This window comes from Ictalurus punctatus, chromosome 21 (genome assembly GCF_001660625.3).
Source record: "Ictalurus punctatus breed USDA103 chromosome 21, Coco_2.0, whole genome shotgun sequence".
Taxonomy (NCBI): domain Eukaryota; kingdom Metazoa; phylum Chordata; class Actinopteri; order Siluriformes; family Ictaluridae; genus Ictalurus; species Ictalurus punctatus.
The window spans coordinates 886819-900331 of record NC_030436.2 but is presented as its reverse complement, the minus strand read 5'-3'; the positions used below and the strand labels follow the sequence as shown (position 1 = coordinate 900331).

Here is a 13513-nt window from a genome sequence, read left to right as displayed (position 1 = left end):
TACCTTGAACGATGAGCACACTGTTGCTGAGGCACATGACTGTCTGATACTCTAGTCTTTTTTAATAAACTGAGAGACTTTGCTCTGTGTGTGTGTGTGTGTGTGTGTGTGTGTGTGTGTGTGTGTGTGTGTGTATATGTGTCTGTCTTATGGCAACTCTCCCGAGCGCTCAAAACAGGACTAGAAACAGTTTTTATTTGCTTATGACAATTATTTAAAAAAAATAAAAATACTTTTTAGTAAAGTGGAATCCAGCAGGAATGGTGTGAGACTAAAAATCTGCCAAGCATGCTTTCCCACTTTCACTGACTGCATACATTCAAAAACTTTTAAATTCATATGATAAGTTTTAAACTAATATTGTCAGATTACATTTATTTAGAAAATACTATTTTCAAAATAACAGTAGGACATGCTACAGTATGTTTGCTATACTATAAATGTATTGATGAAATCATTTATTATGAGACATCATCAATCCATTCAATTCCTCCAAGTATTCACCCATACAGCATTATATTCAGTAGTTTAATATAGTAGTCATCTATAAACATTCATCCACTCTCACTTGTTCAGCGCATGCATTGGTAATCTCGAACTGATAACATGCGCTTACATGATGAGAAGAAACATAAAACACTTTAGAACCTGCATATATTCACCTCTGACACAAAGTGTCAGTCCATTAGCAGTGGCTGTTAGCTTACTGACACTATATAGGCAGCTAACAGACCCATGCATTCAAATCATTATCTAGCTGCAGTACTACAGTGGTTAGCTTCAGTTCATCAGCTTTCTAGACTTCCAGTTAACATTAGCTAGTCATTTGAAGGCTAGACTGACTAGCTTATATTCTCGCCATTCATCATTCAGTTATAATGGTGCATTGTTATGATCGGTCTTGGTCTCATGTTGGCCTGTGTCATAAATGTCATGATACTGGGTGCGGAGGTTGCTTTGACCAGATGACGGTGCTTTTGCCCTCGTATATGGCTTACAAATACTGCCTCCACCATGTGGGAGAAGTCAAAAGATTTTATACAAAGTTTGCATCTAGTTTCTTTTCCCATTTGAAATACCAGCCCTCAGAAAACTTGCCGTTTAGTCCACACTCCAACGTGGAAAGTTGGACGACGTTCGAGGTGTTCAGTCACACACCATACTTCTTGGTTTGGGGGGGCCGGGGGGAGGGCACTATACTATGATGGCAACCGCTGCCTAAAAAGTAACAACCAATCACAGAAGACCGTCCCCCAGTGACGATCCAGTCTAGCACTGACCTTTTGTCTACACTGGTTGGCTGCTTCAAATGCCATGTTAAGCACTCTGCTTGTATGATATTTTTATTTTTAGAAATTCTCAATTTTATGTTTTAGAAAACAGAATAGGGGCAATATCCTGGAAACACATTTTTCCATATTTATCCAGACCTGGAAATTACTAAAATCAAATTCCATACTTTTCCACACTGCATAGGAACCCTGCCTTTAAGGAAGATATTTTGAGAAAAGGTTCGTCGGTAGGTGGGCAGATGAGGAACTGAGCCTTGAAGAGACAACACCTGTGCTGAATGTGTGACTAAAGCTTCAACAAAACATCACTATACCAAGGTTGTGTCTGTTTGCATCTTTATTAAGAAGGAAAAGAGAACAAACTCTAACAACTAGTAGACAGCAGTCAACATTTACTCTCAACACCACCTCTTTAATTGAGGAAATATTTTTGTGAGACTACTGGCCTGAATTTTTTGTCAAAGTCTGGCCCGGTCAGTATGTACACATTTAAAGTTTGTTTGTCTATTTAAATATAAACCATGAGACAAGTTGGCAAAATGTCAGAAGTGCTCTGCTAAACTAGGCAAATGCTTGGAATGTAATGGTGTATAAAGAAAGAAGGAGAGAATGTTTTCAAGAAAAACTAGGTTACAAAAAAACAACTATCCAAGTGTGTAATGTTGCACTGAAAGAGAATGAAAATGTAAAAAAATATGACTAACCCTTTACAATTTCCACACATTACCCATTTACACAAAACTGCAGGAAAAAAAACTGATTAATGACTTTTCTCATACCACTGTCAAAATCAATAGCATGTAAATAAGTGTCATGTGTCAAAATCTAATATTAAACAATTTTTTTAATCAAGAAGAAAGTCTTTAATTACAACCCCAATTCCAAAAAGAGTCATCAAAGTCAAAATTGCCTTATTTTTTCTTTAAAATTGTACATTTCCTCAGTTTAAACTTTTGATACGTTTTCTATGTTCTATTTTCAATAACATATGGGTTTATGAGATTTGCAGATCATTGCATTTGGTTTTTATTTACATTTTACACAGCGTCCCAACTTTTTGGAATTGGGGTTGAACACAAGTTGTAGTAGTGTTAGGATATTTAAACATTACCTTCCCACATTGAAACGCGACCTCAAAATATAGAGCATGTAACCACACTATAAAATATTTACCCATGGTCTTAAAATGTGCTTTGGCTTGTCCAACCCCCTATAAAGTTATTAAAATATATTCTTTACTAAAACCCTTAAACAGATGATCGCAGAAATAAACGCAAAATCAAGTAAACTCCGCAATAGGTGGAGGAGCTTACAATTTTTCTAAATTACCGCAGATTTTACTCAGATTTGGGCCAAGACACCTCATGTCACGTCATCACAACGCACATTCAGACAAAGCCTTCTTTGATTCATGTGTCGAACATGAGTACAGCTAGAAGGTCTCATTTAACATCACTGCAAAACAATTTCGTCCAATTCAAGTAGTTTTCCACACAAAAAAAAGCACAAAAAACAAATTTTGAAAAGAAGCCACAGCATTATTTGGTTCTTTGGTGTTCTTCAGTCAAGCATTTTTGGCCATAACAATCACAAAAAACCTCTGTGAAATCCTGTATGGACTGCTTAAAAAACGTGTTCACTGAGCCAAACATTCCCAATATCAAGAATGCGCCTTTCACTGCAGACATCTTGACTTTGCCCACGTCCCGACCAACACACTTTCCTTCACCCCATGGAGCTGTCAAGCAGAAGGCAGAATTTTGTAGCCCTTGTGCTGACCAGCAAGATCCACCAGCTCCCTCCTTTGGGATAGCATCATCATCATGTGGTCCAGCTTAGAGCGAATGATGGAGAAATGGTAATGGCGTTCTTTGGTCAATTTGCAGACACAATCCCTCAGGTTACTGCCTGTAGGGACAATACTGCGGTGGATGTATGGGCAGTGTTGCACCTCTACTTGAGTAGAACAACCATTGGCTGTGGTGGTTGTTGAGGCAGATGAATGGCTCGGGTTGCTTGTCTTATCACTGCAGCTTAGTGCTATGGCACAAGAATCCTGTGGATTGGTAATTAGTTTTATCTGCATTATGCCATCTAAATTCAGGCAGCTGGTCTGTGTGGAGGTGTGGTGGAACAGAACAGCTGGATGTGTCTTAGTGCCCATGTTTACAGTGTTAGCAGACATATCAAAGTTTTCAGCATTCAGAGGATTCTCTTTAGCAGCAGTCAGATTATGTCCAAAATCTTGCTCCATCTGCTTCTCTTCAAGAGATAAGGTGCCAGGTACTGGAATGCTCTCAATCTCCCTTTCTTTCCCAGATTGTCTGGTGTTTGCTCTGTTGGGTGTGCTGGTCAGCAACATTGGTTTACAAACATTGGCTGCTATGGAAGTAGAAGTTCCTGGGTGCTTGTGTAATCTATAGTCATAGATGCTACTGTTTTGAACACTAGAGGCAACTCTTGTGTTGAGTGGGAGAGACTGAGCATAGAGGATGCGGAACTCTTCATCAAACTTCTCAGTGATTTGGCCAGATAGCTCAATGAGATTGCTACTGTTGAGTTTACCATCAGTCCAGTTGAACCTAAGGATTAAGAAATAAATCAACATATATCAAACTTTCCTCAATAGCAAAATTAGGCACTGGAAGGCCATAGCATTGCAAAATTACACGACAAATAACAACGCAATAAAATCCGGGCAATAACTACAGCATAAAGAATTCACAATATCGTATTACAATAGTGTACTCATTGTAATATTATTTCAAGACATCAGGTTTTCACAACAAGGGCAGTTTTCACATGATTCTGTTGATACAAGTTTAAGTTCTTATATAACGAGTGAATATTTGGTCTAATTTTTGCATTTTATTGTCAACTAAAATGTCATTGAGTAATATTCGAAAAATTGACTAAAATTAATAAATATGATATGCCGAAATATTGACTAAATTTAAAGAATATTTTCATCAGAAGACAAAAACCATGCGATGATATTATCATTATATCGGTCTTAAAATGACAATTATATCATTTATCGCAATTATTTCTGGGACAAAATATCGTCCAATAAAATTTGTTATCGTGACAGGCCTACTTGTGTTTTCTTTTTAAAACCCCAAAAGGGTTTTAGGTTTATGGTATTCTTGGTCCCTGACCTAGTGAACTAGCATTAAGGATATGTTTTTGACAGAGATTATAAAGCACTGTCAGGGCATCTGCTAAATGCTGGAAATGTTGATTAGTTAACAGGACAACCTATTTGCTAATGAACTTTCATTACACCTTACTTTCAGTACAACTTGATTACTGGTCAGTAACACAAAATTGGGGACTAAGTTAAATTAGATCTTTAAAAAGAAATCTGAATGCTTCTATTCATTTAAATAAGACTTGGGGTTGATTACATAAATGGCTAAAAAAAATTTTTATAAATCATGAGGTCAGGTTTTTGTGCACAAGTACATTGAATTGTGATTGCACACAGACAATGGCATTAGGTTTTACTGTAAATCTGTTTGCATATCTAAAGCCATTTCCCTAAGCGAGTTCCTATCTGGACCAGTATGAGGCATTACATAAGAACTATATTTGCTAATATTTTATGAGTTACTGACAGTAGAACATGGCAAAAATAAACAGGGCTCTTTCAATGGATAACCAATGGAATTAGTATGTGTATAGGTTTCCTGGTTCATGTTGATATCATGACGTGAGACTAATATGTTTTTATAAATTTTTTTAAACATAATTTTAAATAAAATCTGAACAACTGTAGACTTTAGGCCTTACCTGTATGAGCCTGTGGCCACCCTGTTCCCATCAATCAACATAAATCGTTCATGAACCTTCCCAGTAATACGAGCACCAGAACGCATGTAGTAAGTTGAACCTGTTAGCGTCCGCACTCTCATATGCTTCAAAACAAAGAATTTTATTTTCAAATGCAGCAGTAGCAAAATCATTTAATTTACTTTACTGTATTAAGTCAATTAAGAATTATAACTACTATTATATAGCAAGAGACAGACATACTCGGACCTCCTGGGAGGCTGGGATAAACACTGTGTATGGAACTGAAAAGCTGGGGGAAAATACCAATAAACATACCTGGAGGTCATCTAGTCGCACATTAAGGTTTTTGCACATCTGCAGGAACGCTGGGAGAGACTTCTGCTCTAGTAGGATGTACACAGGGACACGACTTTGGGTGCATGCCTCCAGCAGGTCATGGAAAATGTCCAAGTCTGTTAGCGAATCTGTTACTATGGCAATCACCTTCAATAAAGAAGAAAAAAACATGCTGTCCTGTATTTTTTTTGCCATGTTTGTCCAAAAAAACAAACAAACAAACAAAAAAAAACCAACCCTAAAACACCATAAGTAATATAGAATACAAGTTGTGACAAACATGCCATATGACTGCCCCTGGTGTTACGCTGGATATGCACTGCAAAAACAGCTGATATACTGTATTTGGCTTTAAAACCAATGGTTAACAAAGCTGTCTGTAGGCATAACTGCAAAGATAAAATACTAAAAAAGTTCAAACTAATGTTTGTAAAGACATGTTGTAACACCTCTGGAGTTCCACATTTTTTTTCCTGGAGGTAGGAGGTGAGTTTGAAAGAAGCCTGTTCACATTTTTGTCATTCCAAAAGTATAACCTATTAGGATGATTCCATATTAAACCCTGGCTGGCACAGTTGCCATGTATAATTGGAAAAATATTATTACTAATTATATTATTATTACTATTAAGACAATGCCTACTCTATGGAGATGTTTAAAATATATTTCCTATGCATTTTATATAAATGTGCTGATTAAGGAATGCCTTTAGATTTTTAGAATGCCTAAAAGATTTCAAAGCATACAAATTATTATAAAAAAATTATAGAGAATGCACTTTAAACATTTTCATTTGAAAGTATAGACTTTCTCCTTATAAATATTTAACTAATAAAGTGTGAGAAGTACAGATGGTGTACAAATTAAAGGAAAAACCTAAATAAATTAATGGAGAAACAGTGAGTGCAGATACTTCCAGATGGATGCACTGCATGCTATTAGTAAAACAGGGGGTATAACTTTAACTTGTAAAAAATTAGCATTTTTAAATTTTTATTTAATGTGACATTAACATGTCCATCACAGTCTCATAAACCCCACTGAGCACCACCCAAACTCATTTGATCTCACCCAAACAGAGCTCATTAACATCTGAGCATGCCCAGTTCAATTATGTATCAGGTGACATTACAAAGGGTTCTTTATTTGGGTATGGATGGCAGAAGCTTCAGTTATAAAGACTGCTCAACTTAATGTTTCAAAAGGAACAGTTACCAAAGGAAATGTAAATATATGGGAAAGACATAGGGTTGAAATTGTAGTTCAAAGTGCAAATTCAATAACCATAATGACAGAAGAATTTGACATACAACATTTATGGCATTTAGCATTAATCCGGAGCAATTTACAGGAGTGATTTACCATTACCCTTATCCGGAGTGATTTACAGAAGTGCTTGAAGTCTAGAGCAATAAACAAATGCTCATACTGGTTCACTAGGTTAGAGATTAAGAGTACTATCAGTCTAAAAACGCTGTTGGGGAGGATAATATAGTATGGAAAACACACAAGACAAATTATATATATATATATAGCGGTTGCCAGAGAAATTGGAAAGTTTGCCTCCATCATTTCAGGAAGACATTAAAGCATTAATACACAAGTTTCCTAATCTGTTTGCTGATTTTGCATACCATACTGCGATTATTGAACATGATATTGACAGAAACCAGATGGGTTTCCATTTGGGAAATATCACATCTGCGATCTGGGAACATGTCATGCCTAACGAGAGAGGTGAACCAATAAATTTGGATGAAGCCATATGTCGGCTTTATGGGGAAAAAAAAGGCACGTCACCCAGGCGCGTTTTTTACATTTTATTTAATATTTAGATTTTTAACATATTTAATCCTACTGGTATTTCTTTAAAAGTTTTATAGGCTTGTGATATCCTACACTTGTAAAAGAAATAAAATATTCATCAGAGAAACATGCAACTGTGTACTCCATCTCTTTATTATCCACTAATTCTCCCTCTCCCCTTGCGTGCAATCACAATACCGTACCCCACAGTGCCCTCAGGGTGTTTCTCATTGCAAGAACATGACACAACAAGGCTGTATTGAGCTGTTTCAATGACTGCAGTGCTAAAATAAAGCCCCCCGACCCCCCCCCCCAAAAAAAAAAACAAACAAACAAACAAACAAACAAAAAAACTGCTCACAGCAGTGGTTTGGTCGTTTAAAAAACTGCCACCAACACAGCCCTAGACCTGACAGCTAGTGAGTCTCCATTAAACTTCACTGATGAGCGTGAATCCACACATGCGTGTCAATTAAACAGCATGTGATAGAGAGGAAGCGCAATAACTAAAACAGTAATTTTGATCAAATGTTGTTTGATGCTATATTTATGAATAAAAGTAATTGTGTTTTTTAATAAGAGCACCGTTTTTTATTTTGTGGTTTTCTTTTTTAGCATTTAACTTCTGCTTTAAAGTTTGTGTTGTTTAAATCAGTTTTTTTTTTTTTTATATAATGTTAATATTTTTAAATGTCCTTTGCACAATGTATAGCATAACCCACATAGATACATTCAATACCCTTTCCATAGCCTTCAATTTGCACAGTGTTTGAAGGACAACATTGGGCAGAATTTGAAATAACATTTTTTTTTTTTTTAAATACAGAAACTAAAAATTGGCCTTTTAATCCAACTAATCGATTAATCAAAGAAATAATTGACAGATTCATTGATTATCAAAATAATCGTTAGTTGCAGCTCTACTCTACTTTCACCCAAATACAAACTCAAGCATCTTCAGTTTGTTTACTTCAGAGGTGGTTCTGGAGCACACAGAGAGGTAGCCATATGGAAAAGTACCTCATGCCCACGGTTAAATATGGTGGTGGATCTTTAATGTTTTGAGGCTGTTTTCCTGCTAGGGGACCTAGACATGGCATCATGGACTATCAAAAAATGTAAACTGATATTAAATGAAAACCTGACTGCCTCTGCCAGAAAGCTTAAAATGGTCTGTGGTTGGATCTTCCAGTAGGACAATGATCCAAAACATACATCAAAATCAACTCAAAAATGTTTTACTGAACACAAAATCAAGTTCCTGCCATGACCATCCCAGTCCCCTGACCAGAAACCCATAGAAAACCTGTGGGGTGAACTGAAGCGAAGAGTCCACTATCATGGACCTCGAAATGTGAAGGATCTGGAGAGATTCTGTATGGAGGAACGCTCTCAGATCCCTCGCTATGTATTCTCCGACCTCATCAGGCATTATAGGAGAAGACTCAGAGCTGTTATCTTGGCAAAGGGAGCTAGCACAAAGTATTGACAAAAAGATTGACAAAATAATTGTTGCACACCTATATTTAACAAAGATATATTTTGATAACCCTGTGTTTTGTTTGCAATTGTTTGATATCCATGAGAGCAGAGTATTTTTGTGAATTTATTTTAACAAAAGATCAAAAGGTTAAAGAATAAAGACAATTTTTTACAGACTTATTTGCTCATATTTAACAAGGGTGCCAATATTAGTGGAGGGCACTGATTTTATATCTGAATGTTAGAAATGTTGGACATTGGAAGATTTTTTTTTCTCCATTTTATTTCAGGCATACTGTATTGGTTTTTTTTTTTCTTTTCGCATGGACAATCCATTTATATTTTAATTCAATTTTAGTGCATCTAATGCATCTAAACAATAATCATGAAATATCCCATTTTATTGAATTGTGGACCTCATTTTATATTTGTGTATCACTTACTGTTTATTTGTGGATTTTGTTTTATTCTGTTGAACGCGTGTTATTTTTTGTAAATTATGCAACAAATATACCCCTGTAGTTCTGGAGCTGGAAAATACAATAAATAATGTCCATCTGGCGGAATCGTGGACCGCTTGTTAAATATGGCTATAGAAGTGTATTAAAAGTAGTTAAATATGGCTATAGAAGTATTAAAAAGTAGGAAATATGGCTATAGAAGTGTATTAAAAAGTAGGAAATATGGCTATAGAAGTGTATTAAAAAGTAGGAAATATGGCTATAGAAGTGTATTAAAAAGTAGTTAAATATGGCTGTAGAAGTGTATTAAAAAGTAGTTAAATATGGCTGTAGAAGTGTATTAAAAAGTAGGAAATATGGCTATAGAAGTGTATTAAAAAGTAGGAAATATGGCTATAGAAGTGTATTAAAAAGTAGTTAAATAAGGCTGTAGAAGTGTATTAAAAAGTAGTTAATATGGCTGTAGAAGTGTATTAAAAAGTAGTTAAATATGGCTGTAGAAGTGTATTAAAAAGTAGGAAATATGGCTATAGAAGTGTATTAAAAAGTAGGAAATATGGCTATAGAAGTGTATTAAAAAGTAGGAAATATGGCTGTAGAAGTGTATTAAAAAGTAGGTAAATATGGCTATAGAATTTGAGTATATGTGTTACCTCCTTGGCATTTTTGATCATCCTTCTTGCTGCTTCTTTACAGCTGTAGATGCTTTCTCCATAACTGGGCTGGAAGTACGCTGCAGCGCGCGTGACGCCACGGAACGACCCCGTCGTGAAAGCGGGCCAACCGATTTCTAAAACAGGGGGCTCCAGGTCGGAAATCTCCGGGAAATACGTGACAGACGAACAGTCCAAGGTGCTGGATTGGTCTAAATGGGAATCCTCCCCAACGAAGGACACGCATCTCGGTACAACCGCAGCACGGGAGATCCGTCGGATCTCGTCATCGGATAGAAAATTCGGTATTCTCTCCTTGCTGAGAAAGTCTGTGAAGGACTCGATTCCTTCGGAAACCAGCGTTTCCAGGGCAAGTCGGTGCCGTTCATTATATGATTCTTTAATGCTTGAATCCTGTCGTACCTCTGACCTTCTCCAGCTCGGTGAATCCTCGAGACACTGCGACATGGCCATGCTTGAAAGTTTAATGCTTGGATCATAGAAAATGTCTGCTTAGTAAAGTAAGCAAGCCTGAACTGTTTTCTGCAGTTCACGAATCTCCATGCGGCTACACGGTACTGGTTGACTAATGGATATCCGTCAGGTAGTATGCTTGACGTTTATTGGCCATGAGTTTGAATTTGTAAGTAAACAGGTTTTAACTTCCCGGTTAGGGCAACCCAGAGCCATGGAAAAGAGACTCGCGACACTCCCACCGACTCCTGTGGAAATCGGATCGGAGAATGCGGAAGCTAAGCGAGTCGTTGGGTATAGGCAGCTTTGACCCTTTGCGTCAACGCGTCCGCCATATTGATCAGGGCAAGACTGCACTATAAACAAATACAAGTACATAGGGAAGCTGCGGGTTTCTGTATCAAAAGCAACGCTTACGTTTCTCAACCGATTTAAATGGTTTATGATCTACGTGGAGTACAACAAAGTTCTGTCCACAGTTACTTAGAGTCTCGATTTGGGAAAATCGGTTAATAATTTCTTGGTTAATAATTATGCAGACGTCTCTAATGTTATATAATTTAATATATATGAAATGTGCATAAAGGATTTTTTTTCCACTGTGGAAAGGACTTTTTTTCCCCCCTGTCTTCAACCCCATCATTTTAGCCTTTCTTGTGCTCCAAGTCAGAACACGGCTCGTTCACTTTGAAATACTGAAACAAACAAATAAAGTAATACATCAAAATAGTCCGTCTTTAAGTATGAATAATTGACCATTGTTGAGAAAATGCTCAAATGTTGAGACACTGGCAGTCAGTCTGCTTTCTATATTTTTGATAATGATACAGATATACTCCAAAACTGACAATATAAGATAATCATTTATGGATCCAGAAAGACATTTACAGTTTTTACAGCGGTCAAACATTGTAATAATAATAATAATAAACAATAAACGACAAGTTATCAAATCATTACAGCCTATCGATACATCTACTGTTTGGAATATTCATTCATTCAGTGAAGTGGGGAAACTGTAGACAGTTTAGCTCCATCTCTAATCCTGACAGTCTGACCTGTACTGTCAAAGTCCTCTGGCTTGAAGTACTCACTGCAGGACTCACTTGTGGAAACACCTTTCATTCTTACAGTTACTTCCCACTTCCTCCTCAACTATCTCTCTTTGGGAAACCTTCTGTGTGAGTAAAGCCAATTAACTTCATTAAGATTCATAATATGCCAGTTGCTCAGCTGGAATGAGGAGCTTGTCATAAAAGTCGGTTTGTAGAATACTCGGAAATATAGATGACAATCTCGATCATGGGCATTTAGTTTAGAATATAAACAATAGTTTAACCTTAGACTTAGACTGAGACTTATTATTGTTGCCCGGACCATTATGGTGGCAACGTTGACATACGATCCAGCGGCCAATGCGGAGTCAGTTTATATGTCTGTGGTTCCAGCACTGATTCCCATTCATTTCAGTGTTTCCCAAACACCCTCGCTGGTAAGTTGGTGAAATGACGGCATTTGAGATTTTAACGCATTAGCTGACCTTTCATGGATCTAGTCACAGGTGGTATTTTATGTATCAAGCTTTAGTTAATGTTTATCGTTACATAATAGCTATTTAGATTCTAATTGCAGCTTGAGCAACAATTTCACTAGGTACCATAACCAGATATCAGTTGGCCAAATTAATTTCCGTAAATTAATTGCACTTTTTGCCATTTATTAATAGATTTGTTGTTAGTTAGCAGCACAGTATCATATCATACTAGTACACCTAATTTCCATTGAATGATAGCTAGCTCAACTAGATAAAATGGCTAGGTTCTTCCTTGATTAACGCAATCATTACACACATCGCTTTGCATCAGTGACAGGTGATAAGATCAGCAGCATAGATGTGGATGCATTATGACCTTCATGAAGGCAGGACTGTTGGACTATATTAGTTTTAGCTCGTTGTACCCAATAAACTGACATATATATATATATATATATATATATATATATATATATACACACACACACACACACACACACACACACACACACACACACACACACATACTGGGGGAAATAAGTATTGAACGAGTCAACATTTTTTCAGTAAATATATTCCCAATGATTTTTTCAACAGACATTGGTATTAACTCAATTCAAACATTAAAGTCCATAAATGAAGTTATGTGTAATAAAGCGAAATGACACATGAAAAAAGTATTGAACACGCTAACTGAAATTTATTTAGTACTTAATTTTTTAAAGAAATTAATCAGCCACAGTATTCAGGTGTGATTTTGGTCCATTCTTCTAAACATATTGTCTTTAAATCTTGTTCAGTTGGATTCGAGTCAGGTGATTGACTGGGCCATTCTAACACCTTGATTTTTTTCTCTGAAACCAATTGAGAGTTTCCTTTGCTGTATGCTTTGGATCGTTGTCCTGCTGGAAGCTCCACCCACGTCTCATCTTCATCATCCTGGTGGATGGCTGCAGATTCTTCTAAAGAATCTCCTGGTAAAGGGCTCCATTCATCGTTCCTTCAATTATATGAAGTCTGCCAGTACCATGTGATGAAAAACAGCCCCACACCATGATGCTTCACCTCCAAACTTCACTGTTGGTGTAGTGTTTTTAGGGTGATGGGCAGTGCCATTTCTTCTCCAAACATGGTGTGTAGTATCACAGCCAAAAAGTCCAATTTTGCTCTCGTCTGTCCAGACTACACTCTCCCAGTATTTCATAGGCTTGTCCAAATGAGTTGTAGCAAACTGCAAACGAAATGAATAAATGTAAATGAGCTTCGACATGCCTTTTCTTATTAATGGAGCCTTGCGGGGTGAATATGCATAGATGCCATGGCGGTGGAGTACATTGCCTATTGTTTTCTCTGTGACGATGGTACCTGCTGCCTCCAAGTGTTTCTGGAGCTCTTTATGAGTGGTCCTTGGCTCTTGGGCTACTCTTCTGACTATTCTTATGACTCTCTGGTCAGAAATCTTGCGAAAAGCTCCTGTGTGTGGCCAGTTGATGACGGAGTGATGTTGCTTCCACTTGTGGATAACGGTCCCAATGGTGTTTACTGGAGGATTCAGAAGTTTTAAAATATGTCTCTATCCGATTCTATCAATATGTTTTGCAACAATAAGGTCGTGAAGGTCTTGGGAGAGCTCTCTGCTTTTACCCATCATGAGATGTTTCTTGTGTGACACCTTGGTAA

General features: G+C 36.9%; 1 protein-coding gene across 1 annotated transcript; it reads right to left on the bottom strand.

The window, feature by feature from the left end:
- Positions 1 to 1611: 1611 nt before the first annotated feature.
- fam83d (family with sequence similarity 83 member D) lies at positions 1612 to 10539 on the bottom strand. The gene is made up of 4 exons (XM_017451090.3): positions 9826 to 10539; positions 5403 to 5570; positions 5085 to 5209; positions 1612 to 3874 (listed from the first exon to the last, which is right to left on the bottom strand). The coding sequence occupies exons 1-4, from the start codon at positions 10297 to 10299 to the stop codon at positions 3034 to 3036; spliced, it is 1608 nt and encodes a 535-aa protein (XP_017306579.1). The 5' UTR covers positions 10300 to 10539; the 3' UTR covers positions 1612 to 3033.
- Between the last annotated feature and the right edge of the window lie 2974 nt (positions 10540 to 13513).